The 21,653-nt window shown below is 41.6% G+C and overlaps 1 protein-coding gene across 2 annotated transcripts in view; it reads left to right on the top strand.

The window, feature by feature from the left end:
- The window catches only part of PTPRG (protein tyrosine phosphatase receptor type G), a 605,571-nt gene that overhangs the window by 464,950 nt on the left and 118,968 nt on the right, over positions 1-21,653 (top strand). For both annotated transcript variants that reach the window (XM_065407550.1, XM_065407549.1), the window contains exon 8: positions 5,125-5,317. In XM_065407550.1, the coding sequence (XP_065263622.1) occupies positions 5,125-5,317 (193 nt within the window). The remainder of the gene's footprint in view (positions 1-5,124; positions 5,318-21,653) is intronic.

The following is a 21,653-nucleotide window of genomic DNA, read 5'->3' as shown; positions in this document are numbered from 1 at the left end:
AACATGAACTCCAATTTCCTTCTAATGATTTAGCTAGTACTGGTTATTTTAAGATAAAGTTAAGCTATCGTCTAAATATTTACATAGAATCCTTTTTTCTTCTTTTAAATTGAAGGTTTGTTTTGAAAGTAAAATAAGTAACTTTATATGGACACGTATTTAGTACTTTGAAGTAATTACACTAGGAAAGAAATGTTACCATTCATTTGCCATCTTTAACTGTTGTTACAGCATAGTGAAGCTTCCATTATGTGCTTATCTTATCCAAATCTTTAAAGCTAGCACATAGCATCTCTTATTGTAGATTGAGGCAATGACTGGAACTTGTATTGAGAGGAATCCCACAATAACAAATGAATATATGCAGTCAAGTGTTTAACTATTAAAAACATTTTGACATTTTAAAACCATTGTTTTTAAAAAGACTTCCTGTTAAAGTCAGATTCTTCTTTAATGTTCTTGTTTTGCTTCAATTGTTGAAAACAGAGCTGTTGTAAAATAAGCTATTCCAGTAAAAGTTAGTGAAGTATCTAACTAGAAGTGAATGTAAATATGTCCGTATACACACTCCATAGGTAAATGTTAAAATTATCTAATACACAGCTTAAGGGATGAGTGTCTATACATCTGGGTATAATGCTTAAATTAACCAAAAGTACAAAGTTTGGTTTAAAAGTCATAAAATAAATATAGTACATAATCCGCAATATCCCAAATTAAGGTTAATAAATTTAACGATACACTTTAGTTATTAGCATCCAAATATTCAGGTACGTCACTCATAAATCTTAGTCATTAATCACTAAGAGTAGCTTGTGGAAAGCAAATATACAATGAGTGTAGATGATACCTATATACCCCACCCCCACTAGGGGTTGCACTGCTGTATGTATAGTGGCATAGATAAAATAGTATAACTGGTGTGTGTAGACAAGCTTTCCATGTTGGTTTAACAGGCAATGTGGAATAATGGTATTATTTCCCCCTGCAGCATAAGACGGATATACACTTAGAGATGTAGGTTCCAACCTGGCCAATGCTGTCATTATTATGTGTTCCTGTTATAGAAGCCGCACAGAGTAATCCATTCCCTTAGTTTAACTTTATCACAAACCATAGGAAACAGTCTGTAATCCCACATGGAAAAAGTGATATTATTTAAGCTCTGCTGAAGTTCCAATAAAATCCTTCCAAGGTAGCTTGCTGGAAAATTGACAGTTTTGAAAACAGTCCATTTGTGGAGGCTCCTCTCTTTTAGTCTTCATGCTCCATCACTGTCATCTCGCCGTATAATTAGACAACAAAACAGGACAAGGCCTGTCACCCCGCCAATGCATTGTAAAGCTAAGTGCATTCCGTGACCCAAACATAACATTATCTCTCATAATGCATACCTCAGAGTATTGTATTGTGATTATAATGGGTTCAGTATTTTTAATTGCCATTTATATATCCATCACTTAGAAAACTGTGCACATCAGGTTTTTAATAGTTTGTAATTACATGACTTTGGGTTTTAGATCACTTTCCTCCTTACCGACAATGGTGCCTTAAGAGCTTTTTATTTCATTTGAACCGGAGCTCTCGCTCCCGTGAAGGGCACAAATTTAACTTCCTCTGTTCTGCCAGCAGTGATGGATCAATTAATAGCTAATTTGTGTTACATAATATTTTTGTAATAAATCATTTCAACTTTGGTTTTATATATCAGCATGTAAAAAGGAAAGTTAAAATTGCATTTGAAACGGCAGCAGTTCAAATGCAGTTAGGCCTCCCCAAGGTAGCTTGCCAGAAGAAAATAGTTGAAAAGTTCTTTCAAAGGGTTTAAAAAGTCAGGTTAATGTCATGGAAGTAGAAAGGTAAAGACTTAACTTAGAGTGAGCAGTTGGTACGTAAATTCTTGATCCTGCATAGACCTTATGCACCAGCTTAACTTTGTACATTGCAAGTAGTCCCACCAAGTTCAATGAGACTGTTCCCAGCGCTAACAGTTAAGCAGGTGCATAAGTCTTTGAAGAATCGGGGCCCAAGAGGGATTATCAGGAACCACGTGTTTTCTCTCCCTTCCTTCCTCCCTCATAAGAAAAGTGTAGGGTAATAGTCTCTTCACCCTTTTATCAACCTATGTGTGATGCCTCTAGATTTCCCCATAAATGCTGGTTAGAGATTCCATGGGAGCAGGATTGGATCCTTTGAGTCTTTCTTATTGCAATATAACAAATTGTAGTTCTTGATGTGAAATATAACCAGCCTAAGCACCTCCCGCACCCCAGATTTCATTCTGGCATCTTTCAGTTGCCTGCATCGATGAGGGAACATTTAATTTCTTTATCACTGTTGATGCTTGATCATCAATACTATGCCCACCTCTTTAAAAGGCATGGACTGGACATCACTGTGTGGAGTTGACTAATGGAAGTTCTCCACGTTCCCACAAAGTAGATAACACAGGGTCAGTCAGAGCTGTGGTGTTGGACTGTTCAGTGTGTGTTACTTAACCCTCTTTGCCTCCATTTCCCCATTTGTGTAATGAGGTTAATAGTTCTGTATTCCATTGGGGAGTCGTGAGGATCACTGTTTCCAAAGTGATTTCAGCTCCTCTGATATAAAAGGCTGTATAGGCCCAAGTTATGGTCGATGATGTATTAATTTGAGGGCAGATGAATTCTCTTGATCTAGGGCTACCATACGTCTGGGTTTCCCCGGACATGTCCTGCTTTTCGCTCTCTAAATAGCCGTCCGAGGGGGAATTCTAAAAATCTAAAAATGTCCGGGATTTCCCCCCGGTCGGCTATTTATCGACCGAAAAGCGGCTGACAGGGCGGCCGAGCGCCGCTCGCATTGGGGCCTCGGCAGCCAAAGCCCCTTCCCGGCTCTCCCCATCCCCTGCAGCCTTAGCACGCCGCCCGGCAGCGCTGGGGGGCGGGGCTGTGCGCCTGTGAGGGAACGCGGCGGCGGGGCTGGCAGAGGCGTCCAGAGCCCCTCCCCCGCTTCCCCCCTCCTCCATAGCCTCAGCATGCCGCTCGGCAGCGCTCAGGCGGAGCGGGGCGCTCCTTGGGGCGCGGAGCCAGACACCTGCTCTAAGCCGAGCGGCATGGTAAGGGGGCCGGGGAGTTGGAGAAGGGGGGCAGTCAGGGGACAGGGAGTGGGGGGAGGTTAGATGGGTCGGGGATTTTGCAGGGGCTGTCAGGGGGCAGCGGTGTGGAGAGGGGTTGGGACAGTCAGGGACAGGGAGTGGGGCAGTTAGATGGGTCGGGTTTCTGGGGGGGCTGTCAGGGGGCGGGAAGTGGGAGGGAGTGGCTAGGGGGCGGAGCTACCCCCCAATGGAGTGTCCTCTTTTTTGGAAGTTCAGATATGGTAACCCTAATTGATACTCGGTTCCAAGTTCCCTACCTTCATCCTAAATTGCCAGACTCAGGATTAGAGATGTATAACAAATCCCTTAAATAAATAAAATATGGAGATATACCTATCTCATAGAGCTGGAAGGGACCCTAAAAGGCCATTGAGTCCAGCCCCCTGCCTTCACTAGCAGGACCAAGTACTGATTTTGCTGCCCCGGATCCCTAAATGGCCCCCTCAAGGATTGAACTCACAACCCTGGGTTTAGCAGGCCAATGCTCAAACCACTGAGGCTTCCAATGCGAGAATTCTAAATTTTGTCTCGAATTAGCAGGCCCAACATACCATCAAGCTCCATCCGGGCCTCCTATTGAAACAAAATGGGCCCTAATGATCAGAAGAAATTTTACAGGTTTCAGTTGAGTAGCTAGAAACCACAGAGCACGGCAGAGTGAGCGGCCTGGACAGCATCACAGAATGGGTGCTTCAAGGTTGCTGATCTGTGGGGGAAATTAAATGATTTTAGTGGGTGCCCAGACTCCAGTGGGGAACCCTTGACAGGTCTGTTAAGCTGATTTTTTTAGAGAGAAGCTATCAACTGAGGCTATGATGTGGTTGACAGTATAATAGTTTTTTTTTCCCTGGGTCATTAGTTTGTGTCTCAGAACTGTCACATCCTTCTCTGTAGCTTTTAGTGTAAATATACTTAATGAAAAGGAGGCTGGTATAGCTTTCAAACCGTGGTTTGTCATTAAGCTGTAAGAGAAACTCAAGGCCCCTCTAAAGTCTCTGGGCCAGATCCTGCTTCCACTGAAATCAAAAGCGTTGATTTCAAGGAGAGCAGGATTAGATTCTTTATACTGTTCTGTACTGCTCAGTCTTCCTTACTAATTCTAGTTCTTGATCTGAATGATAACAAGCTTTTAATAAATGCTGTATTGACCTCAGCAACCAACTGAACAAACAACTTAACTGAATCTTTTCAATTCAGTCTGCCAGTAGTTTTTCTCTAGGAAATATTGTGCTTTTTCTTAACAGAATGCACTTTTAAACTACAATTATATCTTAGGAATTAATATGTTATAGGTAAAAATAGCCTGGATCTGCATGCAGCATAGGAAACAGCAACCTGTTCTCTTGGAGAGAATATGAAAGAATTAAATGTACCAAATAACGTGCCACACAAAATAAATACCAGGAGCATGGTTAGGGTTTTCTCCCTTAGCAGTGAAGCAGCAGAGAGAAAAAGTCAGTGTGGCCCAGTGGACAGGACATTGGACAAGATGATCTTGGTTCTAGTCCTTACCTGCTGACCTGCTGTTTGACCTTGGGCAAGTCACTTTGTGCCTCAGTTTCCCCATCTCTAACATGGGGAGGATGCTATTGACCTTCCTTTGTAAAATGATTTGAAATCTATCAATGAAAACAGCAGCCTAACAGCTACATGTCAGTATAAGTAAGTAGAGGGACTATATACAGAAGAACGATTTTGTGATGTAATGAATGAGTGTACAACACTTCTCAGTATAATATTAAGAAACATGATATAAGCACAGAGGGAGGGAGGTACGGGGGGTTTGGGGCTTGTCTGTGCACATATTAAATGCTTGAAGACAAGGGAATCCAAGAACAAATGTTTTCTTTCCTGTGTCAGACTCAAAATCAGCCTTGGCATCAGCACTTCCTGCCATTTTACATTCTTATCAGCTACCCGGATTTCACCACATTGTTTTTCTAATTAATGTTCTTTTTTTTCTTCCCTGCCCTGATGGCCACGTTCAGCTGGAGGCGTTCTATTCCATATTTACCACAGAACAGCAAGATCACGTCAAGTCTGTGGAGTATCTGAGGAATAACTTCCGACCGCAGCAGCGTCTGAATGACAGGGTGGTGTCCAAGTCTGCTGTGAAAGACGCTTGGAGCCAAGATGTGATGGACATCTTAGAAAATCCATTTGGCACAGAGGCTTCCAAAGGTAGATTGAGATTAACTGCATTCGTTGAATGACAGACTTGTCTTTTTTTTTACATAGGGCTTTCAATTAATTGTCACTAGAAGTACAGGAGGTTCACTAAAGAAATGTAGCAAGACTTAGTGATACACTGTAGTTATACTTTATTATATTTATTACAGGTAAGAGGCACTGATGTATACTTTTTCCCACAATGCTCACTTAGCCTGTGGAACTCATTGCCACAAGGAGGCCAAGAGCTTAGCAGGATTCAAAGAAGGATTGGACATTTATATTGATAAATCTGGATCTTCTAGAAAGGATTTTTAAAAATAGCCAAGAGTTTTAGAAGGGCTATAAGACCTTTAGGTTCAGGGCATAAACCAACCTCTCGGTAATGGCAGTTGGGAAGAAACTATCCTTGTGGAGAGGTTATTCAATAACTCCTTTCTTCAGTGTTTGTTGCACCTCGCTGTGGAGCAGCAGCTGGTGTTTGCTGCTGGCAGAGATAGCTGGACCTCAGTTTGGAAAAGAGCATTAAGAGCCACATGGCTGTTCCAGGCTGTCAGGCTGCTTTGCCTGCACTCAGCAGAAGTGCAGGTGTAAATAATACTTTCAGATTTATTTCTTGTATGTTTATGTTCCATTTTTTCTATGTGATGATTTTATTAGGCAGAGCTCACTGCTTAAATAATCCAAGTCAGGCACCTACCTGCCTCAATGATGGGGGAACTTGATGGGGTGGGTGGCGAAAGGGGACAGTCCCAATAGCGAGGGAGACAGACATTTGCTAAGAACGCTAGGTAGCTCCTCCCCTCAGGAGTCTCTGGCACCCATTGGCCAGCTGGGGAGGAATGGGTGCTGATTGGCCAGCCTTCCCCAGCTTCCAGGATTTCACCTGGAGCAGGGGCCACATGGAGCCTCTTTCGGCTCCGTTCCAGCAGCCGCACCTTACCCATCCAAACTAGGAATGGGAACCCATCCTGACAGGGTCTAGTCAGTTGCCCATTTGGGGGTCAGGAAGGAATTTCTTCTCCCATGAGCCAATTGGCAGAAGACCAGGGAGTTTTTTGCCTTCCTTGCAGCACCTTCAAACCACCGAGGGTTAAGTAGGAAGGCACTTAGTACCTAACTGAGATACTGGGGTTGAGTTGTTTATTGGTCGCAACTTGCAGCCGATTTCCAGGGCAGTTAAGAGAATAAAATGGACGATTCCCAGAGATAAAAAGATCTGGGATTGTGGTGATGGGCCTTGGGCTCACGGGATAGGGTCTGACTTTGTTGTCTTCATGGGCCAGGATCTGACTTGGTGGCCTTTGCGGACCAGGGTCCCCACCCTTCTGCACCCTCTCTCCTCCTTGGAATGGGGAGGGTGCAAGGACTCGGAGAGCTGAGTCTTGGGGGGGCAGGCTGAGGAGAGCCTACCCCAAGATATGGGTTATATAGTAAGGAGCCCTGTAACCCCCGCACTGTTAGTAATTAAATATCCTGGTATAGGAGAATATGAGCGATAGGTGTGTAGTGCCCCTCCCCGTGTTAAAGTTTAATAAAGTTGCAGCCTGCCTCTTCAAATCCATCCACATGTCTGTCCTCATTTTACCGCTGTGTCCACACCAGTTGAGTGGATTCAAATACGCACTTCCAAGGTTGGCACTTTGGCCTAGCCAGGCACAGACAGCATACCTCTTGTGGCGCTCAGCTGCCACCCTTGCCTTCCCAAGAGAGCTGGGACAGAGCGGGACTCTTGGGACTTTATTATTCTGTGGCTGTTTGTTCGCTCATATAGAGAAGCACATAAAAGGCTGCTTTGGGACAAGGAATTTATATCAGGAGTGAGAAGAAGATATTGTCAGTCAGAACAATCCAGGCTGTGCTCTGGCCTGAAAGTTTAAAGCAGTGTTTTATCAGCATCATATGCCAATATTTATTCCTTCTGATAGATACTGCGTGAGTATTATTTACCCAGGGCAGTAATGAAAGTTAATAGTTTACATTATGTTAAAATGACAAAACCTATAGCTCAGGTACCTCTGTATCAGGTGGTGTAATATTGCAGAAGGTTTTACTGCTTTGGCTGAATGCTTGAATACTCCTTCCCTCACTGGACTGTTTTAAAGATGATAAAGGATTGTTTGTGTGCTCCTTACTTTCTCCTCCCCACCGAGGAAATAGCTTTGACCCACAATTATAGCTGCATGTTACAAATACTATGCAATGGATTAGACTTGAAATTCAAAATGTTGCCATTGATCAAAGCCCATTAAAGTCAATGGAAAGATCCCCATTGACTTCTCTGTGCTAAATCCAACCCTAAGGCCCTGATTCAGCATGTGCCTAACTTTAACATGTGAGTAATTCCAGTGAACCAAATGGAACTACTCACATACTCAAGAGTTAAGCTTAAGTGCCTTGCTGAATGGGGGCCTAAATCTGTATGGAGTCCTGTATGGAGAAACCTCTAACAATGGTGCTTTTGCATCAGCTGAGATCAGTTCAGGCATACTGACCATCCACAGGTGTTGTGACCATGTTGGCATTTGGGGGCAGGGCATTGTCAGTGGAGGACCCTGGATTTTGGAACTTATATTCCCCACACTTGGTGCCTTTTGTGGGGGGAATATAAGTTCCAAATGGGGGATGGCCCATTTTGGTGCCTTTATGTGGGGTGGTGTCATGGGGTCTACTCTCTGCTAGTAGCACCTCCTGCTGGCCACCCTGGGAATTAGCTCTGCCAGGCTTGCCCGGCCCTTCTAGCAGTGTCTTGCCCCATGCTGTCTCACCCTGTGACCCCTCTCACTCCAGGGACTGCAGTCTCCTCTTCGTGGCTTGGCCCTTCAGCCAGGCCACTAAGGTCCTCCCATGCTGAACAATTCTAAGTCTTTCCAGACCCGCTGTCTGGCTGGAGTCTCCAACGCCCTGTGCCACTGCCCAGTGACTGGTAGGGTAACCCAGGCCTGCCCTCTACACTGGGTTCCAGCCCAGTGACCCTATAACAAACAGCCAAGATCTCTGTACCATCCTACCCCTGCTGCTGTTTCCCTGGGCTTCTTCCTACTTATCTGGCTTCCCCCCCTCTCTGGCTTTGCCATTCTCCCAACTCCCTCCACTCAGGGAGTGGATGTAGCCTACTTCCCTGCAACCCTTGTCTACAGCCAGCTACCTGGATTTATATAGCTCCCCCTTCCCCCCGTTTCTGCACAGGTGAGCCTGTTCTTTAATTAGGACTTCCCCTCAGCATTCAGTCTACCAGGTTAATTGGCCCATCTGGCCTCCATTAACCTCTTCCACTCCTGTGTTGAGTGGACACCCCATCACAGGCTGGAAAAGAACCACTGATTGTTTTCTCTAGGCCTTTTCCTTTGGAGGCTGACTGTTGGTGAGAATTTATTTGCACTGACTCTGTCAATGTGTTGTAACTTTTCCAGCTGCACATGTACCAGGGGACAATGGCGGCAGGTGCATTTTTATAAATGTAAAAGTAAATAGGTTGCTCCGGTGTAACCAACATAAAATGGAGTGTAGCACATCCCTGCAAAGGCTATAGGGCCGAGTTATATCTCATAGACTCATAGACTTTAAGGTCAGAAGGGACCAATATGGTCATCTAGTCTGACCTCCCGCATGATGCAGGCCACAAAAGCTGACCCACCCACTTTCCCTTGAAGTCTTTAAATTAAGTCGCAGAGAATCCTCCAGTCTGCGACCCCTGCCCTATGCTGCGGAGGAAGGCGAAAAACCTCCAGGGCCTCTGCCAATCTACCCTGGAGGAAAATTCCTTCCCGACCCCAAATATGGCGATCAGTAGAACCCCGAGCATACAGGCAAGATTCTACAGCCGGACCCTTATTTTACCAGCGATGGCTCGTTAATGCCCAATTGACTAAAATCACGTTATCCCATCAAACCATTCCCTCCATAAACTTATCTAGCCTACTCTTGAAGCCAGAGAGGTCTTTCGCCCCCACCGTTTCCCTCGGAAGGCTGTTACAAAATTTCACCCCTCTGACGGTTAGAAACCTTCGTCTAATTTCAAGCCTAAACTTCCCCACGGCCAGTTTATATCCATTTGTTCTCGTGTCCACATTAGTACTGAGCTGAAATAATAATAATAATATATCTGCCTCAGAGATACAGCAATGCAAATGTTCCTGGCCCCTTCCTTGACGAAGGTGAATTGGGGAATGAAATGCCTGGTCCACTGCACATTCTGAACTACTGACATATAAATAAAATGACTTGAAGTCACAATACTTGAGTGAAAGCTAAACCTATTGTTTATTCCTCTAGTAAATACAGTGCATCATTATATAGTGTCATTCATGCAAAAGTACTGCAGCACAGAACATTTCACAGCCAGAGATAGTCTAGCATACAAATATAAGACTACAAGGTTAACATAATGTATTAAACCTTAACATATTTAACATCCTTCTACGTTCAGTGGCTGTCATTAAAATACCAGCATTTGTCAACAGCTAACATATTGTAATATCCAAGATTACCATAGTTTCTCTTTATATGTAGCATAAGAGATATTTGCAGTAACTGTATGATAATGGTTGGGAAACATTGACTTTTTAATGGCTTATGTTGTAATATATTGTAGGATTGGCAGTAGCCATCTTAAGATTTTGTTATGTGAGATTTTTATGTCAAACCTCATGAAAACCCTGTGAACTGTTATAAATCTAGAAAACAATTTATAGTACTTACTTAATACGCCATTTTATTTTATAGGAAAAGGAGCACAGAAATAGAATTTACAGGATGTTTGGAATAATTTTGAGAATCACCCACTTAACAGTGCCATGTGGCTGTCCATTGATGAACTATCTTCTCTTGAACTGTTCTGGATATGCCATACATCAATATTGGAACTCCTGTTCTTTAGATATCAAAGATAATTCAAATCAGATCAATGGTGACCAGCTGACCAATAAACTATGAAGATACATAATGCATTTTGGGCTGTATAAGTAGGGGCATTGCCAGCAGATCGAGGGACGTGATCGTTCCCCTTTATTCGACATTGGTGAGGCCTCATCTGGAGTACTGTGTCCAGTTTTGGGCCCCACACTACAAGAAGGATGTGGAAAAATTGGAAAGAGTCCAGCGGAGGGCAACAAAAATGATTAGGGGTCTGGAGCGCATGACTTATGAGGAGAGGCTGAGGGAACTGGGATTGTTTAGTCTCCAGAAGAGAAGAATGAGGCGGGATTTGATAGCAGCCTTCAACTACCTGAAGGGGGGTTCCAAAGAGGATGGAACTCGGCTGTTCTCAATGGTGGCAGATGACAGAACAAGGAGCAATGGTCTCAAGTTGCAGTGGGGGAGGTCTAGGTTGGATATTAGGAAACACTATTTCACTAGGAGGGTGGTGAAGCACTGGAATGCGTTACCTAGGGAGGTGGTGGAGTCTCCTTCCTTGGAGGTTTTTAAGGCCCGGCTTGACAAAGCCCTGGCTGGGATGATTTAGTTGGGAATTGGTCCTGCTTTGAGCAGGGGGTTGGACTAGATGACCTCCTGAGGTCCCTTCCAACCCTGATATTCTATGATTCTATGATAATAGAAAAATCAGTTTGTTCATCCAGTTCCCCTGAATGTATGTGTGATGGGTTCGGTCACAGAGACCCCCTTGGGACTGTCACCTGACGTGTTGGAATTACCTCTGAGCCCGTTTTCCCAGCCAGCTTGGGACTCCAGAACCCTGCCTTGTTGAGCCAGACACGCTAGTCTGCTGCAACACAGATCCAGGTCTGAACCACGCCCCCAAAGCTGCAGGCTTTAACTGAAAGTCTGCTCAGAAGGTCAGCTCTCTCCAGCACGCAGACACCCAGTTCCCAATGGGATCCAAACCCCAAATAAATCCGTTTTACACTATATAAAGCTTATACAGGGTAAACTCATAAATTATCCGCCCTCTATAACACTGATAGATATGCGCAGCTGTTTGTTCCCCCAGGTATTAATCACTTACTCTTGGTTTGTTAATAAACAAAAGTCTATATGATTTTATTAAGTATAAAAGTATAATTTAAGTGGTTTCGAGTAATAACAGACAGAACAAAGTAAGTTACCAAGCAAAATAAAACAAAACATGCAAGTCTAAGCCTAATACATTAAGAAACTGAATACAGGTAAATCTCACCCTCACAGATGTTTCAATAAGATTCTTTCACAGACTAGACTCCTTCCTAGTATGGACCCAATCCTTTCCCCTGGTACAGTCCTTGTTCCAGCTCAGGTGGTAGCTAGGGGATTTTTCATGACTGGCAACCACCTTTGTTCTGTTCCACCCCCTTTTATAGCTTTGGCCCAAGGCGGGAATCCTTTGTCTCTCTGGGTCCCCACCCCTCCTTCTAAATGGAAAAGCACCAGGTTTAAGATGGATTCCAGTACCAGGTGACATGGCTATATGTCCTGTGAGACCCCAGCCTCCATTCTTTCTGGCCTGACTCACATGAACACAGGAAGGCTTACAAGTAAGCAGAGCCATTTACAACCAATTGTCCTGGTTAATGGGAGCCATCAAGATTCTAAACCACCATTAATGTCCCCACTTTGCATAGTTACAATAGGACTTCAGAGTAATACTTCATATTTCTAGCTTCAGATACAAGAATGATACATTCATACAAATAGGATGAACACACTCAGTAGATTATAAACTTTGTAATGATACCTTACAAGAGACCTTTTGCATAAATCATATTCCAGTTACATTATATTCACACTCATAAAACATTTCCATAAAACATATGGAGTGCAATGTCACAGTATGTTTCCCCATACAGGTCAGCAACTTGTAGTGTTTAGCAAGTGGAATTTCTTGAATTCCCTCATCCCATTTCCTTCCATTGGCAGAACCTACTGAAATTTAATTTGTTTAGGACTACTCGATCTTAAAAGTTAGGCACATGCTTAAGTACCTTGCTGAATCAGCACCTATGAGCTGAGAATAACATTTAAATTGATCCTGCGGTGATCAGTTCAGCCTGCTACGTCAAGAAAACATACAAATCTTCTGTAACAATCTAGTCACTGAAATGTACAATTATGACATTCAGAACAACCTCAGCTGGAACATGATTTATTGATTAAGGGGTATCAGCCAGTAAATAAAGCATAAAATAACCGGTTGACGATCCCAGATTAGTGACGGATTATGGCTCTAATCCTTCAAACCCTCAGGTGATTTAGCCCATTGAATTTAATAAGACTACTCACCTGTTTAGTACTATGGATGTGTGTAAGGGTTTGCAGGATTGGGGACTGCATGTGTAGACTTAAAAATGAGAGTTGGTCAGATATTAGATACAATTTTTAACTAAACAATAAATGAAATGGGTAATGTATTGAATATATTATTTGATTGATATTCTTAACTAGTTATCAAACTTATCAAATAATATAAAAATATTCATCAGAAAACAAGTAACAGAATGGTAATGGCAATATTAGATGCATACCACTTGACCATCTCCTTTAACATTAATAATTGCACTTTAAAAACAAAAAACCTCCCCATAATAATTGGTTTCTCTATTTTCTGACTTTCCCACCTGATGAGTTCAGATTTCTGTCAAAGAGCATCACACATTATGTAAAGTAAGGAGCACACATTATGCTCCTGGTTCTTCCTTGTTCAGTTTTTAATGAGCTGAGGTAGGATGATTTGTGATGATTAGCATAATAAGTGAGCATGACACTTAAGAGTGAAATAATAAACAGGGCCCTCTCACTAAAGAGCTTGCAGTCAACGGGCTCGACTCTCCAACCCTGAAAATCCCTTACTTTCATAAGTAGCCCCACTGAAACGAGATATACCAACAAACAGTTGGTGCAGCTGTTGCAAAGAAAACATACACTATTAATTCATAACTTAAGGAGAAGTTGCTGCCTCTCAAGTAGTTGGTTTCAAAATGCAACTGATTTCCAATAAAGTCTTTGCCTGTATTTCTGCTACTGATTTGGGCTCTTAAACAATTGTTTGTACGTATATATAGTTTGATTATGAATGCCTTGCCTTTCACCTTTCAGTCTCAGATGAGCTATAAGGTTCACAACAATTAAACGAACATCCCATGGGGAGGTGCTCTTGACATCAGAGTTCTTTCGCAGATGCCTGATTACTTCCCCAAAGGTGTCTGATTGCTCTTCACTGAGTCCCATATGATGCAGTTTGCCATCAGTGGGAATTTGTCTTAGAGTACCACCTTTAATTATGATCCTTGACTTAGTTAACTAATGAGCAGTCATAATTTCACTACAGTAGCACCTAATGGCTTTTGACTCTGAGTCAACATCTGGGTTATTTCTCTAGTATTCCACATGTAAATGTTTTTCATATTTAGTGCGCCAGGTTAAGCCATCATGATGCACTCAGTTTGTAACCTCCAGGTTATTAAAACTATCTAGAAGATGTGTTTTTGTTCTTGTTGTTTTCCTGTATGTTTAACTCTGGGGCAATGCTCCGAATATTGATTTGGAGTCAAAAGTACAGCACTACTCAAGCAAAGCAAGGTAGTTCAGAGTCACTATTTCACAGCTCCTGATATCAGAAATGAAAGCAATGCCTCCTACGGAAGTTCTTCCTTTTTTTCTGAATATCATCACATACTCTTAGAAGGACTGTATCAGAGCATGGCTTCAATTAGCATCATCCAAAAAAAGATGAATTTTTCTGGAAAGTGTGCAAGGTGAAGAAGTGTGTGAAGATGCAGTCATTTGGGGGCAGACAGTTTCAGGCATTAACAGTAATATTTCAGAATGGAATGAAGCCATGTGGCTCAATTATATTCTCATACAGGCAGTCCTCGGATTTACGACACAATTGGTTCCTGAAAATTGCGTCGAAACATAGTAACTCGGAACTGCAATCCACTCCATTGCGGGACCAAGCATCGTAAAGTCGAAACCAATTGTCGTAAGTTGAATCAGGGTGTCAATTCAGAAAAGTAGTAAGTGCCGTTGGTCATAAATCGAATGTCGTAAAATCAAGGACTGCCTGTATTTGTGCCCTGTGCTTTATTTCTTCTTTTGGAATGAAAAACATCAGGAATAAAACTGAGTGTCTGGTCTGTAGATTTGATGCTGTCTTGTGGGAAGATAATGAGACTGTAAGTCTGGGTGGCCAGCCACTACCAAAGGTACAAAAATTCAAGTTGAATAGTACACGAGAATGGTGAACTCAATGGTGAACTTCTAAGCAGGACAGGAAGGGCATTAACTAAAGGAGAGAGAGGTGAGAGCAGTGATCTGCGATAGGAGAATGCTTATCATGCTGGAAAGTAAGGTCTACAAGATGGTCATTAGACCTGCAGTTGTGTGTAGTTCTGAGTGCTGGGCACTGAGGAAGAGACAGGAGCAGATCTTGAATACAGTGGAAATGAAAATGTTAAGATATGGATGCTTGGCGTTACAAAGATGGACCATGTTCGTAACGAACAAATTAGGGAAATTGTGAAGGTGACACCAATGATGGAAATGTTGAGGAAACACAGGCTTAGACGGTTTACGCATGTGAAAAGAAGATAGAAACAATATATAGGAAACAGGGTGTTAAACTTTGAAGTGCAAGGTGAGAGAAAGGATGGAAGACCTCAAGCTAGATGGATGGATGTCATACAAAAGGATTTCGTTAGCTGCAGAGTTTCCGAGGAACTGCTTCAAGACGGACTGGAATGGAGTCGGGTCTTTGAGACTAAAGCTACAAGAATAATAATTTGTTTTTCCTTTTTAAGTGCCAGTGTTTTATGTAGCCCTAAAGGCAGACGAGCAGTCCCCTTGATTTCTTTCTGCAACTCCAAAGAAATAGCTCACGCAGGAAGGTTCCTTCTCTTTAAGAGTTGTTTTAAAAAGTTTGAGGCAAACAAAGAATCTTGTATAGCAACAAGTCCTAAATCCTCATTTCTGTCTCCCCTGAGAGACCTAATCTTTTATCCAAAACATAGCATACGTGAGAAATACAGATTTAAAATTATATATTACAAACATCTTAACTTGAAATCACTAACAAAATGATAAAACATTATTTATTTCCTCGCATCTTATCGTTAGGGAAAATGCAAATGAGCAAGAATCATTTTCAGTGCATTTACCATATGGTCAGAGTTGCAGCTAGTCTTGCTGCCTTTAGTAGGATCTGTTCCACACACTGACTGCCCTCTGGGTAAAAAAGTTTTTCTTAAACTGCCTAAGAGGCAGTTTTTGTTCATTCCCTTTTGTTTTTAAGTTTCTTTTGCAAATTTCTTTGTGCCATCACCTTAATTGTTATGCCTCTTCACATTTGCATATACCTTAGCCACATCACTTCTTACTTGTCCTTTCCTTTGCAGATAAACCTAGTTACCTCAATATTTAAACTGTTCTAATCATTTTCCTAAGTCATGTCAGACACTGAGCTGATAATTCTATGCACCTTCTCTTTATCACCCGACATCCTTTTCCTGATCAGTATCTTGCATTGCAGTTCTTGAGCCCTTGTATTATTATTTATATAGCCCAGTAGGTGTGCACTATGCTAACATGTTAAACCGTGTCCTGCCCCCCAATCTGAGAGACATGGAATACAAAGGATTAGGGATCAAGGTGAGAGTAGGAACTGACACTTTTCAAAAGGAGATACTCCACTTTTCTTACAAAAATTTGTAAGCTGCTTGGTGTCCTTCCAGTTTGGTGTGTCCTGCCAACTTATTTTGTGTTAGTTTAGTGTGATGTTTCCATTGCTGTGACCACTATGGATAGTGAGTGAGTTATTAATAAGCATTTATGAAGCACCATAACTTTGCCTGGTGCTCTTGAGATTAGAGCATGGACAGGGGTTATTTTTAAAGAGTGGTGTGAATAACATGTTATAAAAATTAACACCGTACATATGCATCCTCCTGTGGTATGAGTGCACAGCTCCTATTAATGCTAATGGGAACTGTGTACTCCACAAGGAGTGAATAGGTGTTTTCCATTATATACCTCCTGTTCCAGTGGAAGTGTGACTAGGTGTATCTGTCCTTCATAGAAAACACGATAAAACCACAGTTAACAGGATTAACGCTCAGGGGCTCTGTTTCTGGCTCTGCCACAGAGATCTTGGACAAGTCACTCCATCTTTCTGTGCCTTGGTTCCAACCTTAGTAAAATGAGGATGATCGTTTTTCCCTTCCTAACTGCAGTGTTAGGAAGTGCTCAGGTCCCACAGTGATGGAGGCTATCTTAAATTCTATGCAGGGGGCTCCCCAGAAGGGATCAGAAAACTCTTCGTAATGTGGGTCTCTGACTTTCTACCATTTAACATACTTGGTTTCCAAAAACTACTATAATTTGATAGGTTGGAAAGATGCAAAGGTATCTGATTTCTGTCCTCCCTTCCTCACACACGCCTCCAGCAGCCACCTCACCCTAGCTAGGAGCTCTTGCTATCAGCCAGGCCAGGGTAAGCTTACTGGGCCAATTTAAGTAAGTTCCTGGGTTTGTCACCCATTCAGTCGATCACATTTCATTTTACAGCTGCACTGGCATCACACACACACGCACTCCTCTTCACCTGTTTTCGAATGATGCTAGTTAGCCCCCTTGTGATGCTCCCTAGGAATTAGTTTTCTAGGTCACTCCTGTATTGGTATGGCTGTGTGCCTCTCGTAGGCCAGCCATTTGGCCCTGGAAAATATTGATCATTCATCTCAAAATTTCCTACAGTTCAGACCAAGAGGAGTCATGATACATTCCCTTAATGAAAAGATCATAAGCTAAGTGTGGAGCTGATTTGCCATTCTGAACAGGGCATCCTACATGCACATACATATTGTGCATAGACTCTTGCCTCACTATGCCCATGCCCACATGTTCCAAAAAAGTGCCATGCACAAGTTGGCCGAACTGTTGGCGGCCATGCATCAGAAGGTTTAAATAGGTGACCCTAGTTAATGCTGCAAATATTTCCCTTCTCTAGAAAATCCTCCTTTGTGCCCGCATTGACACCGTATGTGTCTCTGCACTTGATCACACCTGTTACTCTATATACCAAATATATAAATATATAGATCTAAGTAGACATAGGTATCCTTTTTAAAGGTATGTATCGTACCACGCATATGCTATGTGTATCTGTAGTGTATAATATATACACAGAGATTGTAGTCCAGATCTTCAGCTGGTGTAGACTGGCATAACAGTGTTGAGCTCAGGGGAGTTGTGTTGATTGATACCCGCTGGATTTGGCCTACAGTGTACAAACCCGTGTGTGTGTGAGAGAGAGAGATGAAACATTTGGGGGGAGAAAACACACCACAGTTTCTGCCTTTCAGTAAAATAGGATTTGTTGCAGTGATGCCATGGAAACTCAAATACTAAAAAGAAATCCATACAGGAATGAATCAAATTGCACCCCAGATGTTAGCTGAATATTCACCTCAGGAAATGGGCCATCAGCAAACGGGGCAAAAACTTGGCTTCCCAAAGCCTCTTAAATGGGAAATTCTGTAAGAGCATTTTACCTACCCAGTCACCAGTGGGATGTCTTTGTTTCACATGGAGCATCAGACAATACGAGGTTTTGTCCATGTTTCTTAAGCATAAGGAACAACCTTGTTTGTTTGAAACATAGTCAAAGGTAAGAGCAGAGAAGATAAATAGTCTGTCTCCTAGACACATTCTGCCTGTAGATTGAAGTAGATCAACACAAATATTTGCGAATACTGTGCACTCTGTAGCCTGTAGATGCCTGCTAGCAAAGTGAAGGCAAAGGTAAAGGATAAAAGTGTGTGTCTCTTTAAAAGTGATTATTCTCATGTATTAATAATGGCGCTTACAAGGATCACAGCACTTAACATCATGAACTAAAACATAGCTAAGTGTTACAGACATTCGGTAAAAGAAAAGTGGCAGGGATGTTGTAAATCTGCCTCTTAGAACTCTTTCATGTATTTAAGCCTGTGTTTCCTCTGTGTATGATCCTCATAACCTATCTCTTTTTCTTAGTGTAGGCAACCCACCATTCCAGGACAGAGAATGAATCAGATAGCAAAAAGCATGGTGGTGTTTTCTATGGGTCTCATTCTGGTCTCACCCCCGTTACATACTGCAGTATTTCTGTTGAGTTACTCCTGAGTGATGCCAATGCAAGGAAGCAGAATATGGCCCTTTATTACTTCTATTGCTATGATATAGTCAGTTTAATACATGCAGTGGGTGTGGATTTTGTGTTTGCAGTGTGTTTTACTTAGATTGAATCATTTTGATACATTGCACGAGTTATTTAAAGTTGGAGGGAAGGGGTGTTCGGAGACAGAATATGCGGGTTTCATATTTGCCCACTTTCTGGTTAGTCTTTAAAATGGCCTTGATTTCTGTATTGTTTGCAGACATGTTTCTCCTGGTCAGAGTGACAGGTTGAAACTAGGGCTGTCGATTAGTTGCAGTTAACTCACGCGATTAACTCAAAAAAATTAATCGCGATTAAAAAAAAAGTAGTTGTGATTAATTGCACTGGTAAACAATAGAATACCAGTTGAAATTTATAAAAAGAAATTGATGTTTTTCTCCATTTTCAAATATATTGATTTCTATTACAACACAGAATACAAAGTATACAGTGTTCACTTTATATTATTATTTTTATTACAAATATTTGCACTGTAAAAAACAAAAGAAATAGTATTTTTCAATTCTTCTAATACAAGTACTGTAGTGCAATCTCTTCATCATGAAAGTTGAACTTATAAATGTAGAATTATGTACACACAAAAAACTGCATTAAAAAATAAAACAATGTAAAACTTTAGAGCCTACAAGTCCATTCAGTCCTACTTCAGCCAATCGCTCAGACAAACAAGTTTGGTTACAATTTGCAGGAGATAATGCTGCCCGCTTCTTGTTTACAATGTCACCTGAAAGTGAGAACAGGCGTTCGCATGGCACTGTTGTAGCCGGCGTCGCAAGATATTTACGTGCCAGATGCGCTAAAGATTCATATGTACCTTCATCTTCAGCCACCATTCCATAGGATATGCGTCCATGCTGATGACGGGTTCTGCTCGATAAGGATCCAAAGCAGTGCGGACTGACGCATTTTCATTTTCATTATCTGAGTCAGATGCCACCAGCAGACAGGTTGATTTTCTTTTTTTGTGGTTTGGGTTCTGTAGTTTCTGCATCTGAGTGTTGCTCTTTTAAGACTTCTGAAAGCTTGCTCCACACCTCGTCCCTCTCAGATTTTGGAAGGTGCTTCAGATTCTTGAATCCTGGGTCGAGTGCTGTAGCTATTTTTAGAAATCTCACATTGGTATCTTGTGTTTTGTCAAATCTGCAGTGAAAGTGTTCTTAAAACGAACATGTGCTGGGTCATCATCTGAGACTGCTATAACATGAAATATATGGCAGAATGCTGGTAAAACAGAGCAGGGGACATACAATTTTTTCCCAAGGAGTTCAGTCACAAATTTAATGAATGCATTATTTTTTAACGAGCATCATCAGCATGGAAACATGTCCTCTGGAATGGTGACCGAAGCATGAAGGGGAATACGAATGTTTAGCATATCTGGCATGTAAATACCTTGCAACGCCGGCTACAAAAATGCCATGCGAACGCCTGTTCTCACTTTCAGGTGACGTAAACCAGAAGCGGGCAGCATTATCTCCCCCGTTCTGTAAGTGTGGCCTTCATTCTTTGTTCTTAGATGTATACGTTTACATTTAACCATAATAAAACGCATATTTGCTTGAGCCCAACTTACCAAGTGTTACAGATCGCTCTGAATCAGTGACCTGTCCTCTTCATTATTTACCACTTCCCCAATTTTTGTGTCATCTGAAAACTTTATCAGTGATTTTGTATTTTCTTTCAGGACATTAATAAAAATGTTCAATAGTGTAGGGCCAAGAGATGATCCCTGCGGGGCCCCCCTGGAAACACACCTGTTCGATGATGGTTCCCCGTTTACAATTACATTTTGATACCTAGCCATCTTTTAGTCCATTTATTGTGTGCCACATTAATTTTATATCTTATTTTTAATCAAAGTGTCATGCAGTACCAAGTCAAATGTCTAACTATGTTATTGCCTTTATTAAGCAAACTTGTAATCTCATTTAAAAAATCAAGTGAGTTTGACAGGATCTATTTTCCATAAACCCATGCTGACTGGCATTAATTATATTACCCTCCTTTAATTCTTTATTCATCAAGTCCCATTTCAGCCACTTCATTGCCTGGGATTGATGTCAGACTGATAGGGTTATAATTACTCAGGTCATCCTGTTTACCCTTTTTAAATATTGGCACAACAGTAGTTTTCTTCCAGCCTTTAGGAACTTCCCCAGTGTTCCAAGGCTTATTGAACATCAGCATTAATGGTCCAGCAAGCTCCTTGGCCAACTCTTTTAAAACTTTTGAATGCAAGTCATCTTAACCTGCTGATTTTAACATGTAACTTTAGTAGCTGCTATTTATCATCTTCCGGAATAATAGTGGGATGGGAAGAGTGTTATCATATGCTATGACTATATCATCTATTTTTTCTCCAAATACAGAACAAAAATATTTATTGAACACTTCTGCCTTTTCTCCATTATTATTGATAATTCTACCATTTCCACCTAGTAATGGACCAATACCATTGTTGAATTCTTTTTGTTTCTAATATATTTTTTAAAACTCCTTCTTATTGTCCTTAACTTTGCCAGCCATAGATTTCTACTTGCCCCTTTGCTTCCATTATCAATTTTCTACAGTTCTTAGCTTCTGACCTATATTCATTGCTATCAACTTCCCTTTTCTTCCATTTGCTATATATTATTTTAAATTTTTTTATCGACTGTCTTCACTTCTCCACTAAACCAGGTTGTTTTTTTTAAGTAGTACGACCATCTTCTAAAATAATTCCCATCATCCATCTCTCTCTCTGTGTATGTGTGTGTGTGTGTGTATATATATATATATATATATACTGGACTTAATTCTGTTTGCACATTATACATTTGATCAAGTCATGATACTTGTACCTAACTTACCATTATTTTTTAGTTCTGTGATCAGTTCCACTTTATCTGTCAAGATGAGGCCTAATATAGAATTCCGTCATGTTAGATGCACACTTCTTGAGGTAGGAAATTATCATCTCTAATGTTTAGGAATTCCAATGATGTTTAGTACTGGCAGCACGAGACTTCCAGCATATGTCACTCAAATTGAGGTCCCCAGTGATCACACTGCATTTTTCCTACACGCTGTAGCCAGGTGCATAATGTGCCGGTCATGCTGTTCCCTAATATGATTTGGTGGCCTGTAGCAGACACCAACAAATACCCCATCTTGTGCTTTATCTGTTAGGACATTGATCCATAAGCATTCAAGATGATTTTC

Source organism: Emys orbicularis, chromosome 7 (assembly GCF_028017835.1).
Source record: "Emys orbicularis isolate rEmyOrb1 chromosome 7, rEmyOrb1.hap1, whole genome shotgun sequence".
In the NCBI taxonomy this organism is placed as follows: Eukaryota; Metazoa; Chordata; order Testudines; family Emydidae; genus Emys; species Emys orbicularis.
This window is presented reverse-complemented; position numbering and strand designations above follow the sequence as displayed.